Source organism: Aythya marila, assembly GCF_965140915.1.
Source record: "Aythya marila genome assembly, chromosome: 7".
Lineage (NCBI taxonomy): Eukaryota > Metazoa > Chordata > Aves > Anseriformes > Anatidae > Aythya > Aythya marila.
Window position 1 is genome coordinate 31,960,307 of NC_139048.1, and position 21,031 is coordinate 31,981,337.

The 21,031-nt window shown below is 50.3% G+C and overlaps 2 protein-coding genes across 6 annotated transcripts in view; both read left to right on the top strand.

The window, feature by feature from the left end:
* Positions 1-7,201, top strand: part of P4HA1 (prolyl 4-hydroxylase subunit alpha 1) — a 36,194-nt gene extending 28,993 nt beyond the window's left edge. For 2 of the 4 annotated variants that reach the window (XM_082764969.1, XM_082764968.1), the window contains exons 12-15: positions 1,834-1,899; positions 2,415-2,483; positions 3,185-3,281; positions 3,783-7,201. In XM_082764969.1, the coding sequence (XP_082621095.1) occupies positions 1,834-1,899; positions 2,415-2,483; positions 3,185-3,281; positions 3,783-3,853 (303 nt within the window). In that variant the 3' untranslated portion in view covers positions 3,854-7,201. Of the gene's footprint in view, positions 1-56; positions 1,757-1,833; positions 1,900-2,414; positions 2,484-3,184; positions 3,282-3,782 lie in introns of those variants that run through there. The other 2 variants (XM_082764971.1, XM_082764970.1) reach the window with 2 other exon arrangements.
* Positions 7,202-11,063: 3,862 nt separating this feature from the next.
* Positions 11,064-20,967, top strand: PLA2G12B (phospholipase A2 group XIIB). 2 transcript variants are annotated; one of them, XM_082764203.1, is made up of 4 exons: positions 11,064-11,425; positions 15,266-15,342; positions 16,641-16,806; positions 18,085-20,967. In XM_082764203.1, exons 1-4 carry the CDS (start codon positions 11,191-11,193, stop codon positions 18,201-18,203), a joined length of 597 nt encoding a protein of 198 aa, XP_082620329.1. In that variant the 5' UTR covers positions 11,064-11,190; the 3' UTR covers positions 18,204-20,967. The 2 variants fall into 2 exon arrangements, with proteins under 2 accessions (XP_082620329.1, XP_082620328.1); XM_082764202.1 differs by having other exon boundaries at positions 11,068-11,425; positions 15,266-15,354; positions 18,085-20,872.
* Positions 20,968-21,031: the final 64 nt, after the last annotated feature.

Sequence of the window (21,031 nt, forward strand, 5' to 3'; positions counted from 1 at the left end):
CTGTTTAAAGTCTCCGCCTCTTTCTTCTTCACAAGCACTGTGTTTCTCTTTTTCAGGTGGCAAATTATGGAGTGGGAGGACAGTATGAACCCCACTTTGACTTTGCACGGGCAAGTAAAGAGATGGAGGAGAGATAGTCACCTGGCGAAGCCTGGGCCTCTTGGCTGTGGCACAATATTTAATCTTTAACGTATATTAAATTTTATAGCTCTTCAACTTCTCTAATCCATGTTAGTGGAGAAGCCCTCTAAACCACCAGCTGAACTGAGAAATGTTACAGGTGTTACGGAGCAACAAGGTTTTTTACAGAATGAAATTTAAAAAGAGCTGTTCTTAAGGAGATGACTGATGCTTCTTACCAGAGCAAAGGGCATTAGTTGGATTCTAAAACTGGAGTAACATTTAGAACTGTTAGCTGGCAGTGGAAAGCCCTGTTGTTTCAAACCACTGCAGGCTATACAGTCAAACTGTGTAAGTGCGTGGTGTATATCCCGTGCTCCTGACGCGCACAAGATGGTGCCTGCAGCTAACACACAGCGATGCACTGAAGCTGCCGTGCCCGTGGCTGCAGGGCTGGCGTTGCTGAGTAAGGCAAATGTGGCTGCAGGGGCAGGAGCTCGATGCCCCTTCCTATGAGGAAGGTTTTGGAGGCAGGGTAAAAAAAAAAAACTTGCATCGCAGCTTACCATGCAGACCTGCAAGGGAGGGTTCTACTCAGTTCTTCTCATTGTACAATCCTTATTTTATTTGAATTAAATTCCCAACCTATTTTTCTTCCAGCTTAAATTTCAAACTGCTGGAAATAATGGCACTGAATTCAGTTGGTTATTTATTGGGCATACTTATTCGTGATTTAACACTTTGAGATTAACCTTGCGCTGTGAATCCAAGCCACCAACTATTAATCAGAATCTCTGCTCTGTAAGCACATGCTCAAAGGCACCGCGAGTGATTAGCAGTTGCTGTTTGGCAGTGCATGGGTCAGTTTCTGAAATCATGCCCCATTGCTGAAATGTCAGCACATGCAAGTAGTGGTCACAGGAGGCAGGCTCTGGAAGTAAGAAACAGAGGTGTGACAAAAGCTGGTCTCGTAACCCTCCTGTGGGGGTTCTGGTGTTTTATTCAAGTGATGCCCCCTGAGCACGGCGCTGGGCGGGCAGCCTCACAGCCACAGTGCCTGTTCCCGTGCGTTTAGGTGCGCACATACCTTACTCCTGTGCAAAGCTGCAGGAATGGCTGTCACAGACACTCTGTGGCTAGGTGAGCGCTCCGCTTAACAAATCACTCGTTAGGTTTTTAAGGGCACTCTGAAAACTGAGAGCCAGGGTGTGCGCAGCAGCCTGCTTGCCACAGCTGCTAGCAGGGGCAGCTTCTGGGAAAGGGCCGGGGCAAAGGCAGAGCAAGCCCCAGGGCTGGCAGCCGCCCTGAGGGTGCATGGAGCTGCTGCTGCTGCTGGACCTGGGATCCAGGAGCTGCCCTCACAGCTGTTCCTCTCTGCCAAGGACAAGAGGCAGCAGTTGCTGTAATTAAAAAATTAACTTTGTGGCTGAGAAGATTTATATACTCTGGCAGTACAGTTCTTACCTATTACCAACTTTGGCTTAGGACTTGACTTCCCTGTGCTGTAGAATTTTAAAATGCCTTGTTTATCTAAATTAATAGGTACACTCATCTTCTTTTCCCCTCCCCCCCCCCCCCATTGCTGCAAATATAGGGATTTAATTAATTTTTCTGCATGAGTTTGTCTGCTGCTGGCTCTGCAGCTGTCTGTCATTGGTTCCTCTCAATAATCAAAATGAAGTGCTTATTAGACCTGCTTGCTTTTATTCACAGAAAGATGAGCCGGATGCTTTTAAGGAATTGGGAACAGGCAACAGAATTGCTACTTGGTTGTTTTATGTAAGTGATATATTTCTGTCATGTGCTATTGCCAAAAATATCTATTGCGGTGTATTCTGTACAGTGGAATGATTTCATTACTTTTTTTTTTTTTTTTTTTTACTCAAGTGACTTGCAAATGAAGGCAGCCAGTACCTTAGTGGTAACACATACGGGTATCTTCTTACCCATAAGTAATGGTTTTTACACGTGTGCTTAAGGAGGGGTTTTTCACTCAAAGGGGCAGTAGCAGCTTAAAATATTGGGCTATTTATTTTCATATCTGCATCAGTATTTATAGCGTGCTCCTTGTCAGAACATTTGAGCATGTAACATTTGGGTAAGGCTGGTGGTTATTGCACCTTGAACCAAGTGTGGGGGTAACCCTGTTTAATGCTGTTAATCAGGCAGCCTTTGATCACTATGTGGGAGGCAGAAATTAAGTTGTTCAATAATCTAATTTTATTTTACTAAAACGGGACATTTGGGGAATGCAGTGGCTTGCAGCTTACCTGTGCCTGTTCCCACCTTTCCAGATGAGTGATGTGTCAGCAGGGGGAGCTACTGTCTTTCCTGAAGTAGGAGCTAGTGTTTGGCCTAAAAAGGTAAGAAGGGTTCATTATCCATTATTATCCAGTGTAACCATTCCTCTCTCACCTGTGCAATAATACAGTGGATGTAAACTCAAATGTTTAAAAGGAAGCTTTAAACTGACTTTATACAAAAGATTAGAGCACTAGTCATGGGGTACTTACAAGTGCAGCTACTGGAGCAGTACTGGTGATTCCAGGGCCCGCTGATCTATTGCGTGCTAACTCATAGTTAATGTTTTGGGCTTAACTGCTGCTGATGCATAGACTTTGAAAAGTGCTTAAGGAAAACAATACTTCAAAACAATTTTTAAAAATATGCTGGTGTGTAAGTAGATTGGTCTTGGGGCATTCACAGGGAATTCTCCCTGAAATGCTGTGTTCCCACTATAGCTTTTCCTTCAGAAAGCTCAGAAATAAAGTTGGTCTTTGCTAACAAGGCTGCTGCTCATTTATAGTTATATACTGCCTCGCTTTTCTAAAACTGCTTGCAGTTGAATGAAGTCGGGTTAGGGTCTAAAAAAAATAATTAACAGACAAGGACATACACACAGAGTGAGTCAACAGAGACTCAATCGGTAGGAAAGCAAGTGTTTGAATGTGGAAAACAACCTTCAGTTTAAAAGGAGTATTTGAAATCTGAACATACCTTTACTTTAGTGTTAAGTTGGTATCAAGTAGAGCAAAACGCTGAGGGTTTCCACTGCAATTTCCAGGGAACAGCTGTATTCTGGTACAATCTCTTTCCAAGTGGAGAAGGAGATTACAGCACGCGGCATGCAGCCTGCCCAGTACTAGTTGGAAACAAATGGGGTGAGTGTTCCTTACGTTGTTCTTGCTTCTCGCAATCTGGAGCTCTGGGGCTTGGTTGGGGGTTGCTCTGGCTTGCTTTTCCTTTGGACTTGGTGACAGAATGAAGAGCAGAGAGAGCCATTAGACTCCTGTAAGGAAATCTACTTGATATCTATGTCATTATCTCTCTCAACACTGTTATTTTATATATATATATATATTCACACATAAAATAGTATATATACATTCCATCTTCATATTTATACATCTGTAAAAAATACAATGTACTTCTGTATCTACTTGAGTAATCTCTCATAGTTTTACATCTACTGCAAGTTTTTTATCTTGGATTTATATATTATAATATTTAATGTAATATTAATATATTAATTATTTGTGTGTGTTAAAATACTTAAGAAAATTAGGAAAATCCAGTTATTTACCAATAATAGCACAAATGTAGCTTAACTAGAAGGACGAGCCAAACAGATACAGTGATCACGTACCTTTATGTCTTTGCAGTATCCAATAAGTGGCTCCACGAGCGAGGACAGGAATTCAGAAGGCCGTGCACTTTATCAGAGTTGGAATGATGCAGACTCATCTTTCTTCTCTTCTATATTCAGTCTGTGTAAAATGCACACATCTCCTACAGTTTACAATTGACTAACACTCCACTACAGGTTCAGTCTCCAACTACACCAGTGTTTCATCTGTGGACAAAACAAACATACTTTTAGTTCCTATACCCCCTTAAAGTTTTACAAACGGATTATGTTGATTTTTAAGGCCCATGAGTATTACAGAAAGGAAAATAAGGACAAAATACAGATCAGGGCCACAACTGACAGTGTGTTACGTGTGGTGTTCCTTCACCGCACCCCTCTGGATCAGCGCAGAAAGCCGGTGGGTATTTGCTTTAGAGTCCTCGCAACTGTCAGTCTGCTGATGGCAGGATGAACGCCGCCTGGAAGAGTCAAGGGGAGGGCTCCTTTCTAAGGAAGGCTGAATTAAACCAGTTCGTATTCCTCAATTTCCAGACATCTGACTCCTTGCTTTTCTAGAGTACATGACCACTACTGCTGAAAACTGTGGGCATGGTTTGTGTTTCTCTGGGGAACAGGTGTCTCATAGTCTATTTTAGCCTGTTTTTCCACTTCCCACAAAAGCCCAGATTTTTTAACTGTCTTCTTTCTTGGACTCTATGGTGAATTTGGCTCTTAACCTTGAAAATGTGAGCCAGCAGTTGCGTATGCTTAGATGAGATGCTTTAGCAGTGTAATGTCAAACATGCCTGCATCAGCACAGCCTGACAACTGAGATTATGGCCCATCTCCTCTCTATTTCTTTCCTTTGTTGTTTGTCCACATAAAAAGAAACAAATGCTGCTTCTATTCCTAGTAGTAACCGCTTACATCTGTTCCTTGGGCAGTGGGGATGGGAATGTTTCCATCTTCATTAATCAATCAAAGTAATTGTGCCTTAGGACACTGGAATTTCAAATCGGTTATGAGGCTTCAGGTGATGAGGTAACACGCAGTTATCACAGAACACTCTCCACCCTTGTCCTCCCAGTTCTTGAGTTTTTGTGAGAAATAGTTGGCCTATTTATAATCCTAAATCTTTTAGATGCTTTTTTTTTTTCTGAATATTTTCACTGCCATGGATGCTGAGCACAGCTGGCAGCAGTGCCCTACCTTTAGATGCCAGAGGAGGTTCCCTCTCTCAATAGCTGGTGTTGCTCAGCTGGCAGGGGCTGCCTGCACTGCAGTGATGCCCCCGGTGCTGCCTCCCCCTCCTCAGCTATGGCTGGGAAGGGGCCTCTGCAGAAGCCCTGGTGCTGCTCGCTTCACTGCTTCCCTTCCCTGAGCCAGGCTGGGGCTGCTGTGACACACACCACCCACACAGTCCCCAGGTCAGCAGCGCCCATGCTGGAGGTGCTCACTTGCCATCAGGTCCTGAGTTTGCAGTGAGGCTTCCTTACGCTGAGATGACGTTGAAACCTCTGAGGGAGATGAGACTGTGGCTGCTGTAGCTGTTGAACTTCTGTTCCTGCAGGAGAAATAACCGCCAGCCCTGCTGACCCCAGCACAGACACACCTAAGCAGGGTGGGGAGAGGCTGCAGGAGGTTCGCTTCCCTAAGCCATTTCTCTTCAACAGCAGTTCTAGCAAAATGTCTCAATATTCCACTAGCATGAGGACAAGAATCAAAGTGAGCTGCACCAGATGCTACCTAAGCAGTCTAATTTTCTGGACGATGATGGTTTTACTGATTTAGGGGGTCAAGCCTGAAGTCTTTACCAAGAAAAAAATTCCCATTTTAGTTAATTGGGTTTTCTGCCTCAATAAAATCCTGAAAATTGAGCCAAAAGGTAGAAGAAACCAACTGCTAATATGTTAGAAAATACCTCTGGAGTAGTGAGAATGCAGTTATGGTACGATAGTTTGAGAAACTGCATACTGGCAGAAGACACTTTAAAACCTTTGCTGGAAAATGTGTTGTTAAATTGCTACTGAGCCTGTTAGCAATGGGACCTACATAACTGTTTATCCTTAGCCCTACACCTTCTTGCCTTTTGCTTGTGTTTGTCAAAGATGTGAAACAAAGCCCAGCCAGCAGTTACTGAAAAGCCCCATTAGAAACAGTTCCACCACCCTTTGTGCTGCTCAGGCAGTCAGAATTGCTGGTGCCATTAGAGCAGTATCTGATACAGATTACTCAAAGAAATCAGAGCATATTTTGATCACAAAGGTGTGAGAATTCAAACAAACAAAAACAAACAAACAAAAAAAAACAACACAGAACATACTTACTCAAGTGTTCTCTTTTTTACGTGGTGTCAGTACAGTCGTCTCTGTTCTTGTCCATGGTTTTCTCTTTCCCATCTTGTTGGCTTTCTTAAGCTCCAAAAACGATCGCCATGGCTGCAGTGAGTCCTGCCACTTCCCTGCATGTAAAAGAGACAGCATGAAGTCAGGAGCCTTAGTTGGGGGCATTCAGTTCCTCTCGCTGGCTCCGAGGCATCTATAAGTGCTTCTGGATGAGCCAGCCCTGGCTAGCTAACGAGCACAAAAAGAAATCTGGGTATTAGCACCGCAAGCATGTTTGGAAAACAGCATCTGGCTTTGCTATTACAGACAGATGCTTTTCTTTCAAGTGAACCACATTGCTTGACACACAAAGATAATTAACGGCTAACAATTCTAGAATTGATGTGAGGTAAAAGAGAATTACCAAATAAAAGCTGCCAGTGACTACTTCAGGTACTGCCATATCAGAAGAAAATGTGGGGCTCTTACATGTTGGATGGAAGAAGGCAGGGTTGAAGTGATGAGGAACCCTAATTTCATTATAGCAAGCAAAGTTTTTTTTTCCCCTCTCTGTTCAAGCAATAGCAAAAGATGAACAACAAGCCCGAAAGAACTTGTGGAATGTCTAGGGCAGTTTGCTAACAGTTCCCTCCCTCACCTACCATCAGGTATCTCCAGCGTTGACGTGTGTTTTAAGAATGGTCTCCTAAGAGGCATCACCTGGGGAGTAAAAAAGTTTTAGAGCATGACTTCTTAAATCTGTGAACTACTCGATGACTTGCAGTTCTTCAGGGAAGAAAAACAGTTTGTCTTTTGGCAGTGGAAAATTTCACTTGGTTTAAAAGGAAAATCCCCCAGAACTCAACTTCAGTTCTGCTGAGACACATCAGACTGAAATGTTCCATATTATCAGAGGAGAAAGGACAAGCTTATTTTTTTAACCTGCAGACAATCCATGTGTCATCTTCCTCCACTGCAATAGTGTCCGTACACCTCATACCGAGCGTGTAGGTGATGACACAGGTGGTGGTGTTCCTCTCTGCCTTATCCCCTCATTTCTCAAAGGGCTTTTGGATCAAGAGCGTGGCTCCTGTGTGAATCTAGTTTTGTATTAAAGGTGATCAAAAACTGTTTGGCTCACAGTGACTGACAATTGACAAATTGCCTTACTGTTACAGTTTTTGTAATAAAAATTTTAATGTAAAAAAATGGGCTTGAAATAAAAGCCACTGCCATTAGCAGTGAAAAATCCTCCCCATGACACTCTCGTCATATATGGCTGTTGTAAATCTGATCACACAGACTGTTAATCACCATACCTGTGTCCTGGAAACAGCTCACTTGTTTCGCTTCATAATTAAGCGGGCAGGTGCGGAAGATGCTCCCGTCACAGATTACTGTAAAACGCATTGTCGGGCCCAACTTTGTGTCTCAGCTGGAAGCACACAGCGCTGCTGCACTGCACAAGAGGACGGCAGGTAGGCTGGGCTGGAGGCGTGCTGAACACAGAAACTGAAGGAAAGGCACCGGCCTGCTCCGTGCTCTCCACTTCGGGCAGTAGCTGCTGCGGGGTGTCATGGGGATGGAGCGGCACACGCTCCTGGCTCTGTGCTCAGAACTAGCAGGGCAAAGGTCGGCTGCTAGAAGACCTTTTTTGCAGGGAGGATAAATGCTTGTGTTTCCTGAGCCCAGAGGTCAAACAGGCAGGTAACAAGAGTTGTGGGGAAGGCAGCTCAGGCTGTCCCGTGACACAGCGTGCTAGGAGACAGAGCGCTTACCGGTGGGCTGCGATGTGCGGGCTGACTTCTTCCATGAATAAGACTTCTGTAGCAGTCCACACACTCCTGTGCCTCACTCCTTCCAGACAGTGGAGCCCCTATGCAATTTGTGGTCATCGGGAACCTGCAAAAAAGCACAGCAAGCTCAGAAGCCTGTGGAACGGCTGCGCTGCCCGTCCTGAGGCACCTGCCTGGGGTCAGGGGCCCTGGGCCGCCTTTGCCTCCTCTCCCATGGAACCAGGCGGGGGCTGTGGGTCAGCCCCGCACCCCTGCCCAGTGCTGGTGCTCTGTGTTACCCACCAGGTAAGAACTGCGATAACTACAGCACACGAGGCCGGAGAGCGACAGGAAGGGGGGAGAGGGCCTGCGAGTAGCTGCAGGGCAGGACAAGACGAAGAGAAAGGAAAGGGTGGGTGGCTGTCAGGGCCTGCGGCGAGGCCCGGACCAGGCCACCGACCTGTGAGAGCCTCCTCCAGCCCCTGGGCTCTGAGCTGCCTCTCGGTGGGACCTGGGCACTCAGCACCGAGCTGCATTTCTTCTTCCAATATTCAGCGACTCGGCTGGCTCCCACATCAGGCTTTGAACCAGCCATGGATTATGCATAAAATTCAACCACAAGCTGCCCATTCCCTCCTGAAACACCGGCAATTCATCCAGAACCAGTACAGCCCCTCTGTCCTCCCTCACCCCCGGCAGAACACGAAGGCAAAGGCTCTGGCAAACTCCCAAGCAGGGGGCTGCTGCAGGGCGGGTGTCTGCCCCGCACGTCCCTCCTCAGCTCTGTTGGGTTCGGCAGCAGCAGGCTGCCAACAGTCTGAGAGTGTCATTAGGAGGCAGTGACTCACCACGGCCGAGGGCTGCTCTATATTTAGGCATGACAGAGCCAGGAATGAATGCGTGGAGCTGGGAGCTGCTGTCCTGAGGTCAAGACAAGGTTCAGATCCTGGCTGTCAGGGTTCACCATCGTGCAAAGCTCCCCCTCTCCCACCTTCAGGGAGAACGGCTGGCAGAGGCCCACAGCCGGGTCAGAGGACCTGTGGGTACAGGCTGGTGGCTGGAAGAAGCCCCCCCCTGCTGCAGCTGCTGGGCCCGGTCAGTGACTCCCTGCGGTGGCTCAGGGCAGGGGGAGGTGCTGTGTGGGGTTTGTCAGTGTTACTCAATCCCACATTTTTTTCCCGGTCTTTAGATCCTGAAGTCCGGGTGCAAGGAGCTGTTTGCAGCTGGGTTGCAAATGTCTGGGCAGACTGGTGGGAAGAGGGCTGAAAGAAGCAGGAGGAAAGAGGGCAGCTCGTCCTTGGGGCAGGGCAAAGCAGCTGCCACGTTTTGGGAAAGCAGTTTCAAGACTGCTTTTTTGTTCACAAACTCTTACTTTGGGACAAGTGACAAACCAGCAGGAAAGTTCCTGACTCCTCTTTTCCCAGGCTCCGTGCGTTGCCAGCTGCTCCCCCTAACCCGCGCAGCTTTCCTAACAAATCCTGATTGATTTTGCAAACGGCCCTGGCTCTGTGCTCTCTGCCCAGAGGCGCAGGCTGCGTCCTGTGCGGCACAGCACGCACGGCTCACGCACCAGGTGCTGTGTTCTGCACCCCCTGCAGTCCTGCCAGCATTTTTCCCTTGCTTGTCCATGTTCGGTGGCACAAGGATCAGCCACCAGGGAGTAAGGGGTGACAAAGAAAGTCACGTTCTGGAGTTGCCACCAGAGCAACTGAAAGGCTCTGCTAAAAAGCATGGCACCAGGGGCTCTGCTCAGTGTTTCCAAGTTATTTCTGAACAGCTATTTTGCTCTTTTAATGTTCATTTCTGCCAGCCTGCTCCTGGGGCGGGGAGCACTGAGGCTGCAAACCAGCATGTCACACAGGGCAGCGATGGAGCCAGCGGGGACACAACTGGCTTCCCTCAGGGCACGACGCTGCATGGGGCTGTGGAACTTGCTCTTCCCTCTCCTGGGGCTTCCTGACAGCAATTCCAGCGGCACTGCGCAGCCAACAGCCTGCACCACTCCCAGGGAACACCACGTGGTAGCAATGCGGGGCCCTCAGGGTCCCTGAGGGGCACTGAGCAGGGGAGGGGGGCACCAGAACAGACCAAGGAGGCAGCAGCTGGCTCCAGCCCCACGCTATTTCACGGAAGGGGCCTGCCCAGCCCGCCCGCTCCGCTCACCTCTCTGAGAAGCTGAGGCTGGGCTGCGGTCCCTGCTCCTTATCCCACACCTGGAGAACCTGACAGGGGCAGCATGTGGGGCTCTGGCGTTTCAGAAGTGCCACTGCTGCTGGGCCGAGTCTCCTGGAAAACAGCAGAATGTCAGAACTTGCCACGTATTGGAGAGACCCGCAGCCGTGCTCCCCTTGCTCCGGTCAGCGCCCCGTGCTCCAGCAGACATGACCGCTGGGGCTGCCACAGCGAAGGGGCAGCTGTGGAGCGGCTGTTTGTGGGGGCAGCGCTGTGCTGGGACATATCTGAAAAGCTTCCCGAGTGAAGCTGGAACCTTCCTGTGCTGTTTCTCTTCCCTCATCTTTACCACTGGTTTGCGTTGTCTTTTGCTGTTGGTCTGTTTGGCTGCTTGCTTTTAATAAGTAACTTTTTGAAACCCCCACAGGCCATGCAGGCCCCACGAGCCAGGGCCTGCTGCCCCCCCCGAACCCGTTACCTGCCTTGGGTTTTGGTGCCAGCCCTTTGTGCTGTGAGCCACCTGGGCTGCAAGTTGAACCCAGCAGCAGCACTACACAAAAGCAGCTGCAACAACCAGCTGCCTCACTCAGCCCTCGGGAGTCCCGCAAAAGGCAAACACGTATCTGCATCACTGATCCCATAACGGGAGGGAAACACCAAGGGGTTGCCCTCAACCCAGTGTTTCTAAACCCGACTTACTGCTAGCTGCTGCACCAGCCCCCAGGAGGCCCATCGCAGCAGGATACGGTGCTCTGATCCGCTGCCCGGGCAGGGGGAATTGTGGAGGAAGAGAAACTCTCTGCGGGGAGCAGGGCAGCCCGCTGGGCAGGGTGCTTGTGCTGCACCCCCTGGGCAAGTGGCCGTCGTTCAGCACCCGGCGGCTCCGTTCCGGGACCGTCCGGCGGCAGCCCGAGCCCCGGTGCTGCAGGGGCCGAGCCGGTTCCAGCAGCATTGTGCAAACGCAACCCCCGGCGTTTCTCCGCGAGCCGGACCCGCTCCAAATCTCCACGGTGCACTTTGCACCCTGATTTGCACCGTGACCTCATCCCGGCTCCCCCCGCAGTGGTTAAAGTCCAGGGCAGAGGGGCGCTCGCCTGCCTCCGACGCGGCACAGCTCGCCCCGCTCCTCCTGGCCCGCACGAAGGCTCCGGGGCCTGGATCCGGCTGCAGGATGCGGCTGCTTTTCGAGGCAGCGGTTCTGTGCCTGACCCTGGGCTTGGGGCACGGCACCGAGGACACGACGCAGGAGAACGCCGCCCACCAAAGCTCCTCCACGGAGTCGTACTTTCCAGAGTGGGGCATCGGGGCCATCCGGGACAGCTTCGAAACAGTTAACAGCTACTTTGACTCCTTCTTGGAACTGCTTGGGGGGAAAAACGGCGTTTGTCAGTACAGATGTCGGTATGGTAAGTGAAGGGCGTCCGTGCTGGGGACGTGGGGCTGCTGACTGCTTTGCTACCACAGGCACTGCCCGTTAGGGGATGGTAGGAGGGCTGGCAGTAAGGTGGCCTGGCAAGGCATTTAGCACTGTCCCAGTGCTCTGTTACTTTCCTAACCTGGTGCTGAGGCCCTCAGAGCGGTGCTGCTGGCCCCCACATCCCCAGCCAGCTCTTCCTGGCTCCTCCCTCCCCTCCTTCCCTCCTGTGTGGGAACTCGCAGCTCTCCTTCCCGAGGCCACCCATGACCCAACCCTGGGCGGCAGGGGAAGGCCACTGCAGAGGCCACGACTGCTCTGCTGGTGCCAGCAGCAGAACCCCAGCCCTCAGCCTGGCTCCGAAGGGGCTGTTGGTGCTGGCAGCGGCCGTAATCTCGGCAACCTTCGGAGCGTGGTTATTCAGCAGCCGCGAGTTGGCTAATCGTAGGGGTTGGAGGAGGAGAGATAACAGGAAGGTAAACGAGCCCCACTGTCACCACGGAGGAACCTTTAGTACTCAAGGCGGAATGAGGCAGCCACTGCTCACCTTGGACTTTGAGAGATTTACCAAAAAGGAAAGGTTTGGATCATCCCACAGGGAGGGCACCGGGAGAAACAGAGATGCTACAGAGTGCCCGAGGCGAAATTAGGGAAGGCTGATGATACTCAGAGCTCATTTTGGGAAGGAAGCTCATTTTGACTCACCACTGTCAAGTCCTGGAGGAGTTACTGCTCTCGGGCCAGGTCTCTCCCTGCCCTGGTCCTGTGCCCTCTGTGCACCTCCACAGAGCAGTGCAAACACCTGCCCGCTCCCCAGGAGCATCCTGCTTCTTATCAGAGAAATCTTCACCTAGAAAGGAAAACAAACACACACTTCTTTAGCCCTGTTCTCATCCTCTGCTGAACAGCTCATTAATCACTGGCTGAAGGAGGAAACTTAAAATGCTACCTGCGTGCCTCCCAGGGCCTCGCTGCACCCTCCCAGGACCATTTGTCTGTGCTGGTTGCTAGCACAGACACTGCAAGCTGCAAGCAGAGGGGATGCAGGGACAATTCCCAACCAAGGAGACCAGATGCCCGTGCCCAGAAGAACGAATGCCAACCATCATTATTGTCTTGCTGCTGAAGCAGGGCCTGATTGCTTTTTTCCCAGCCAAGAAACAAAACTGGTGCATTCCACTCTCCTACTTCAGACAAGAGATACTGATAATAGCTTATTTTGCCACGATAAAGGTCAGGACTCACCTGTAATTGCCACATCCATCTTCAGCTCAGCACGAACACTTGGCTGGTCTGGCTGCCAGCCTCTCCTCCCGATTTATCAGCACCTGGTGAGGTCTGAGAACAAACAAGGTGACGGATTGCTCCCTTAACTCAGAACGTTACGGTTACCCAAGCATTTGCAGGAAAATGCCTCCTCCTCTTAATAAAATCTCTCTGGGCATCTCAGGGGGAACAACAGCCTCAAGTGGGAGTAAATCCCTTGACAGCTTCTCGCAGCTGTCTGGCCAGGCAGGATGCTGATGTTCTGCACAGCGTGTGGGCCTGAGGCACACCTTCCAAGGCCCTCTGCCACAGCACTCAGGCCGTGGTGAGGAAGGACAGTGTCTGCCCAGAGCAGAGAAACAACCTGGTCCCCCCACCACAGCAAGGGACCCCAGGAGCATCCGTTCACCTGGAGATCTCTTCCCTTCACCTTACCCCAGTACTGCAGTCTCAGACCTCCTGCATAGGCCACAAATCTCCTCTAGCCAGCGGGCTGTTTGCCAGCCTCTTGGCACAGCCACAACAGCTTGGGGATATTAAAATGCATCAGGGAAACTCGCTTCCCATTAGAAACTCGACTTCAGTTCTCCTTTAAGGCAATGCCAATGAGGCAGTGCCCTGAAATACATCTCCCAGAGAACAGGCTTTCTCAGCAGGGCCGTGCTTCTATACATCAGCATCACCCCTCAGGCAGCCCACGAGAGGTGCCTGGTGAAACACAGGCAGCAAAACAGCCAGCGTGACCCACCCAGCCCCTGCCCCGGCACAGACCTGCCTGTGGGATGGGCAGGCAATAAATAACAACAGGCTCTGAGTCAATGCTCACGTAGAACCGGGAGCCCTATCGCTAGTGCCTTGCCTTCGTTTCTGTTTTCCTCTCAGCTACAAAGAAGATGTGGGAGAGAAGTTAACTGTGGTGTCTCGGGCTTGATCTAGCTGATCACTTTGCAAATGATTAAACTTTGTTTTTCAGAGGAGGAGGTGGCTTTCCTACAAAGGCTCATCTTGAGGGCAGTTCTGCTGATTTCACAATTCTCACAAGATTTATTTATTTTTTCTGGTCACCTTTGTAGAACATTTTAATAGCTGGAACTTCAGCTTGTTGAAGGTTTTCTCTAGAAACAGTTACCCCCACATACTAAAGCAGCCTCACTCCTACTCCGAATTGCCACCTTACCCCATAACTGGCTGCAGGAGCACAACTTATCACCCATAGTACAAGCAAGTCATTAAAATTTGATCCCATCCTACAAAATCTACCTCAGATTTTGAACTTGCCACTGCTTCCTTCTTCAACTCAAGAGCAGTTGACTCTGAGTCCCAATTCTTGGTTCTTTCCAGAAAAGGAACCAGGCTGTAGCCAGACCTGGCTGCTGCCCTCCTCTCCCTGTGCTGCTTGGGAGCCGTGGGCTGTGAGAGTCAGCTCATCTATAGGCACAATCCCTTCTCTCTGTAGCATAGCCACCAAAATAGCACAATATGCAACGTGTCCTGAACTCAGATGTTACCTTGTCTCTGTGTACCTCAATGGACTTGTGTTTTGGTGCAAAGCTAATCCTATAATGGGGGTGTGCTGTAACCAGCTGATCTGTGCTCTCTGTTGTTAACTCGGCCCCACTGCTCAATGCTTTCTGCACTAGAAAAGGGCGTCTGGAGCAGGAACCTATTCGAAGGGACAAAAGGGTGGAAACAAGAGTAGCTGCCGTCCTGAGAAATACCTTCCCACCCTTATTTGCTGCAAGCCTGTTGTTTAAACAAAACTGCTCTACCGATTTGTGATTTAGAAGGTGCTGGGAATGTTCCTGCATGTGACCTTTTGAGGCATTTTGCTGTGAGGTCTTCCCAAAACCACACTAGATTTAGTAGATTTATGGCTCTATTAACCACTGGTAATTTAGGTACCTTGTCAGAAAAAAGGGGAAAAGTGTCTTACATGGCTATTGGTGCTTACAAGAAGAAAAAGAGAAAATGGAGCTTAAAGGGATCCAATCCTGAAAGGCTAAATTACATCTACTATATATCTATACACACTCTCTAACAGGGATCAAGGAAGCTGGGACTTCACAACACAGGTGATGAACTTTCGGAAGTCTTAAACATGCTTTAGTTGGAGCATTCACACAGCTTACAAAGTTTTCCCAAAGCAGGGTTCAAAGGTCTTGTTCTAACACCGCATCCTGCATCTGAGATCTCCCTTGCTGGGGCAGAAACACAACAAGCACTGAACACGCACCAAGGGACAGCAGAGCGAAACCCAGCCCCACGAGGGCTGGTCTGCACTGGAAACAGGGCAGTGCCGTCACGCTCCCTCTCTCCACTCTTTCAGCATCGAGTAAATAATTATTCAGGGAGGAACTTCTTGCTTCTCTGTGCCTATTAAGAAGCATGCTAAGGGAGGGCAGATATAAAGGGATGAAACTGCAGTGTGTCAGTGGCACTCATCCTTCAGTCTTTGCACCTCCTGGAGAAGAACGAAACATCAGGGGATGCAGAGCAGAGGGGAGCTGCCTTTGGGTACGACTCCTGGGAAGATCAGCTTTCCTAATGCTTTTCCTTTCTTCCTCAGGGAAGGCTCCAATGCCGCGACCTCACTACAAGCCCCAGGAACCCAACGGCTGCAGCTCCTATTTTCTGGGGCTCAAGGTACCCCAAAGTGTATGTACTGCCACACCCACCGCTCCGAAATAATGCAATTCTCTAATCACAGTAAGCAGCTGATAATTTGGGGGAGGGAAAATGCTCGGCTGTGCTGGATGCTGGCTGTGCGATGGCTTCTCCTCACGGCTGAGGGCAGAGCTCTGCCCAAGGGAGGGAGTGTCGCTTGTGCTGTGCTGGGGGACACGTTGCCTTCCCGGGACTGCCAAAAGACACGGCTGGCTGCTGACAGCCGAGCTCGCTGTCACTCAGGGAAGCAGCAAGACCTCAGGGGCTGGTGGCAGCAGAACAAGGATCACGCAGACAGGGGCTCGGCCCATGATGGACTGGCCTGTTGCTCTGGCTGTCTCTGTAGGCACCACAGGTTTCCTGAGCAGAGTGCTAGAAGAAGAAAAGGGATGTCCAAGCAGAGCATCGGTGTGAGGAAATGTGTTTTTATCGACCCTGTGCCCTTGTGAGACACATTTGATGCTGGGCAGCTCAGTGATTATGCTAATTATGCATTAGCATAATGCACAAACAGCAATATCTGGATGCATTATCCACACCGCTCCCTCCCATGCTTTTTGCCTCTACTGAGTACTGAAATAAACCTGCGGGCTTCAATGCTGCACCCTCTCGCTGCTCTAAAGGCAATTAATGAAATCATATTGGAATCACCAGAAAAAGCTCTCCCAAACGGCTCTAAGAGGAGAAATTACTATTCAGCAGCTGCATTACTGCTGCCCATGAAGCCTGCATCAATTAGGCCAATTCCTGCCCTGAAAACACCTCCCTTTACAGCCCATTTTTCTTGTTAGATTAGTTCCCTAAACCACATTTCAGTGCAAACCTTGTGGGCATTTCTGTGGCACCGCCTCCTTCTGCGGGCAGTCGTGAGCACCGAGCGCAATGGAGAAAAAACACATCCCCTAAATATTGCATGAGGAAGGCCAACGAGGGGAAGAATTCGTAACGAGCTAATGAGTCCAGCCTCTCCAGGAGTCAGGCCCTGCTCCATCACCCCCATGGTTATTAGCTAAGCTTGCGGCTTACCTCCAAGGGAGCAGAACCTCCCCAATCCATGCTGTATTTATCCTTGGTCTCACGAGTGTATCTGTAGGAAATGAGGCATTAATAACACTTACAGCAGATTTATTAGGCCAAGGAGCAGGTTGTGGGAAAAGGAGGAAAGGGGGCTTTGCCACACCTCTGGTTTGGGCAAAGGAGCCAGCGGGGCCCTGTAAAATCTCTCCCAGTTGCAGCTGTTTGAGTCCAAGGGACGCTCATCTCCCTTCCTTCCCCAGCTAGATTTGGGCATCCCCGCCATGACCAAGTGCTGCAACCAGCTGGACGTTTGTTACGACACCTGCGGGGCCAACAAGTACCGCTGCGATGCCAAGTTCCGCTGGTGCCTCCACTCCATCTGCTCCGACCTCAAGCGCAGCCTGGGGTTCGTCTCCAAGGTGGAAGGTAGGCTTCCCCCAGGCGGTGGCAGGGAGAGGAAATTTGGTCTTAAAACCAGGCAGAGCCCTTGGGAACAGCCCCTCTTGGCTCATAAGGTCTGTCGTTAGGTGCAGCTGAGCTGCATTTGTTTTCCAGAGGTGCAGCCTGACTAGGACAACCACTGAAGTCTACGTGACCCTGGTACTAGTGTGGGTGGCTTTGTACCTGGTCACAGATAAATGTTTAGAGAGCGTGCAGGCCAGCAAGAGGAAGAGTTGTGGACTCAGACAAGTGCCACAGGCCAAGCACTGCCAAATTTTCATGGTCACTCTTATCTAGGGGTCCTCTTGCAGCCAACCTCTTCCTATCTCTTTGTTTTGCTCTGCCAGTTTTTCAGGTCAGCCCTCTTCCCTTCCAGCCTGCAGCGGTGGAGCCAACAGGCAGGCCCCGGGGAGTTAAGGGGGAGCAGAGCTCAGGCCCTTGCCGACCCAAGCCACCTTTACGGGCAGCCAAGCAGGAGCAGATGCCTCCAGCACACATCCTGGTGGCCAGAGGAGGGACAAGGGCTGTTAGTGAGAACCTCTGAGCTGTCCTCTTCTCCCATTGCTCTACCTCCTCTTGCCTTCTGCGAGTCTCCTCCACTGCCACCCCACTCTTATGGGGTCCTTTCCACCAGAGGCCAAAGCAAGCAGGCAAGGGCAGAGTGATCACTTTCCCTCTGTGTGGATGCAGACATCCCTAGCCCGCTTCCAGCCATCAGTAAACCCCAAACTCGATTTCCCCGCTGACTCACCACAAGCTTTGTAGCAGCTGCCAAACGAGCAGTCTCCCGAAGTAGCGATACACAGCTTCAGGGCTGCTCTGGGGGAAGGGAAGGGGCTGGCAGTCAGGCATGCTGGGGCAACCACAGCAGGGTGCTTCATGCTGGCATTGTAATTCTGAAATAAAAGCAGAACAGATTGGCCAGTAGTGGCTATGAACAGCTGTGAGGAGAGGGAGCTGGAAAGACCGTGCTGTGGAGGTCTTCTGGGAAATCTGCTTGGTACACGATGCTGTTTGTAGGGCTCCAAATGCTCCGCCAACCAGAAAAGGCTGAGAGACGCAGGAAAGGAGCCTGGCAGGGAGGGAAGTCAGTGCCACCCCAGGTAGAGAAGCCCCAGGTCAGCAGAAGGCACCTCCTGGATTTATAAAAACACATTACCCAGAGAGAACATGCCCACATTTCCAACTGGAAGTACTCCAGCCAGCCCTCAGACATCCCGGGGTGCCTGTTACTCACATGCCTGATCTTTTCTTTCTCCACAGCTTGTGAATCCGTCGCAGACACGGTGTTCAACGCCGTCTGGACCCTGGGCTGCCGGCCCTTCATGAACAGCCAAAGGAGCGCCTGCATTTGCAGTGAGGAAGAACGAGATGAACTGTGAGGAAGAGCAGATCCCCTGGCCTCCAGCAGCCTGCTGCCAAGCGTCCCCTCTCCGCACAGCGCCTTCTATCAGCCCTCGGGCCGGGGGGACCTGGGCTGAGCAACACGCGTCGGCTACAGCTTTTGGGCAGAGGCTGCCAGGGAGGAGGCAGCCTGTGGAAATGGGGCAGCGATGCCTGCTGCCCAGCGCAGCCGCAGCTCAACAGCCCTGTCCCTTTCCAAGTCCATCAGCCTGAACGGCCTGATGCCAATTTTCTCCACAGACTGATCAGGACGGGCCAGCAGGATGCAGCGATGGTTGTAAACGAGGGGATCACTTGTTTGCCTTAGCATTGTATTAGCATCCTGTGCCCCTTACCTTTCTAAATCGCAGTGCGAGGCATGAGGCTTCTGCAGCCCCCCAAAGTCCCAGTCCGTGGCCACACTATTCACATTTTCCCACTTCTGGTGACTGAAGGAGGGGGGTAATTTGCTCTCGGTATGTTGCTCACGTCCATCCCTGACTTTCTCCATCCTATCGTTACACGCCCTGACAACCCTGCTTATTTAAATACTTGGTGGATCCTAAAACAACTTAAAATATTCAGGGACTTGGTAAGAATGAGAAGGACTCGCTGTGTTTGTGACACATTTTGTTTGCAGTAATACTCAGTGTCTCTTACACACCTACAGCACTCTCCCCGTCTCAAGAGAGGAAGCTGCTTTTCTTTGTCTGTGTCACCCAGACTGCAGCTGTTTAGTTATTTTCTTCCTGTACCATTTAACAAAGCTATTCCCTTCAGAACCCTTTTGCACACAAAATGGCTGGGTATCCACCTCCATCTTCTGCACAAAGGCAACAGGAGGCTCACAGTTGTCTTGGACGAGCTTTTCAAAATCCTGGAGGCTTATCTGTCAGATGGCAGGGCTTATTGCTACCTCGGTGGGGCAGAGACGCTGCCAGCTGAAGAGCGATCGGCAGTTTCAGACAGCACCCTCCTTAAAACGTGGTTAATACTTCCATCTGCTCTCGGGAGCTTTTATTGCGTGTAAAATTAGAATTTAAAGCGGTCTATGGAATTTCATCTACATGCAACATTTGCAGACAGCTTTCATCTGTGTTTCCTGTTGAAAGGAAGTCGCTATCGGGTGTGCGTGCCGTGCCACATAAATACTGCAGTGTCTTCTGCAAACATATTTATGATTCTGTTCTTCCATCTGTCACAGAAAAGTTAAGGCTACAGAAGGGTAATTTAACAGGGATGGAAAGAGTCTGTTTTAGTTACCTTTCTTCTAGTTTGTGTTTAAATGGATGCACGGCGCTATAAATTGTTTCAGCCCTGTATTCCTGTTCTTGCCAGTCATCTTTGCTTTACTGCTAATAGGGACTGCAACAACGGTATGGAAATAGGGAACCACAAGTGACTGCAGGAGGTGCACGGGGCTGTTTTCATTACGGAGGGCCTGAATTTACACTCACCAGGTGTAATGGGCTCCTTTCCTAGCTGTGCTTGTGCCACTGGAGAGTGAGGACTGTGCCGCCAAGCTTCCTCGCAGTGTGTGGCTATCAGAGCATGGGACTGAACCCTGATTATCTGTCTGAGAAATACATTTTTTTTCAAGGGACAGGAAGGAAACATTCCTGATTCCAGACACTTCCCAAACTTTGCATTCCGTTGGTGAAATTGTGCCTGTTGTCGGTTCTAAAGGGGAGCACACACACTTGTGATTAAATGACACAATTTTAAAAACCTATCTTGTCTAATCCCAATAGCCTGCTACCAGATTAAAGCCAGGCCAAGCAACTGGTGATGGATAATGACATACACTGGAGAAACTGGAGGGTTCTGAATGAAATCTCTCTGTCCACACACGGATGCTTTGGAGCCACAGCTGATATAAATCATAACGTCTTTGTGCTTTCAGACTGCCGTTCATTCAAAACGCTACAGGCTGCTGCATGCGGGGCAGCTACAAGCAGCACGTTTCACAACAAAGTTAGGCTGTGGTTATCTGAAAAATCCCCCAAGCAGCTCTACAAGGAGATTTTTAAAACTTCAAGTAATGGCAGTGACTCATGAAACCCACCAGATAATCCTGCATAGGACAGAAACGGCGCATAAACTATGGTAAAACTGCTGTGGCTGAGCTAGTAACTGCTTCCCCTGCACGCTGCTCGTGCTCCTCAGCGGTGTCCAGCTGAGGTCCAGCTTGGGTCATCTTCATCTCCACCCTGCTCTGAACGGGACAAAGACACTGTGCTCACCCGCTGACTTCCTGTTGACTCTGCGTTTTGGCAGGATCATTTGCAACTCTTGCTGACGTTCAGCCCGCTCGGTCAGCGTGCCCTCTCCCAGTGGTGCTGCCTCAAATTTGAACTCTACGTTTCCACTGAGGACACGAAGGCAGGACTGGGAAGGCAGGTACCTGGTGTCTCCTCCTGGACACCCACCTTTTGACCTGCACTTTGCATCCTATGACAGGACGGGGTGGTGCCAGCCGAATCCCAGCCATACCCGTCAGGCAGCACCAATGTGGCTCGGGTTTGAACCGTGGCTGGCAGCTGGCTGGACCCTCAGGAGCACGGCTGCTGGGCATCTCACACACTCAGTGCCTGCTTGTGCACTGCCTTTTGTTTCCACTCCGTGGCGTGGCTGATAAAATTAAAGAGAAAAGCAAATCCCTTGGCTCTTGGATGAGTTTGGCCTTTGATTTCACGTCCAGGTTGTAAAGCTGACAAAGGCAGATGGAAACAAAAGGTAAACTGGGGAGAGAGAAAAGACTGAAAAATGGGTTTCTCTGTCCAGGAGCCTTCCCCTCCATGTCAGAGAAATGGGCACAGGGCAGTGG

Coding starts and splice junctions, on each gene's coding strand:
- PLA2G12B (XM_082764202.1), top strand. CDS start 11,191: ATGCGGCTGCTTTTCGAGGCAGCGGTTCTGTGCCTGACCCTGGGCTTG. Junction 15,355..16,640: donor GGCTCAAGGTACCCCAAAGT/GTATGTACTGCC, acceptor TTCCTTCCCCAG/CTAGATTTGGGCATCCCCGC. Junction 16,807..18,084: donor GTTCGTCTCCAAGGTGGAAG/GTAGGCTTCCCC, acceptor CTTTCTCCACAG/CTTGTGAATCCGTCGCAGAC.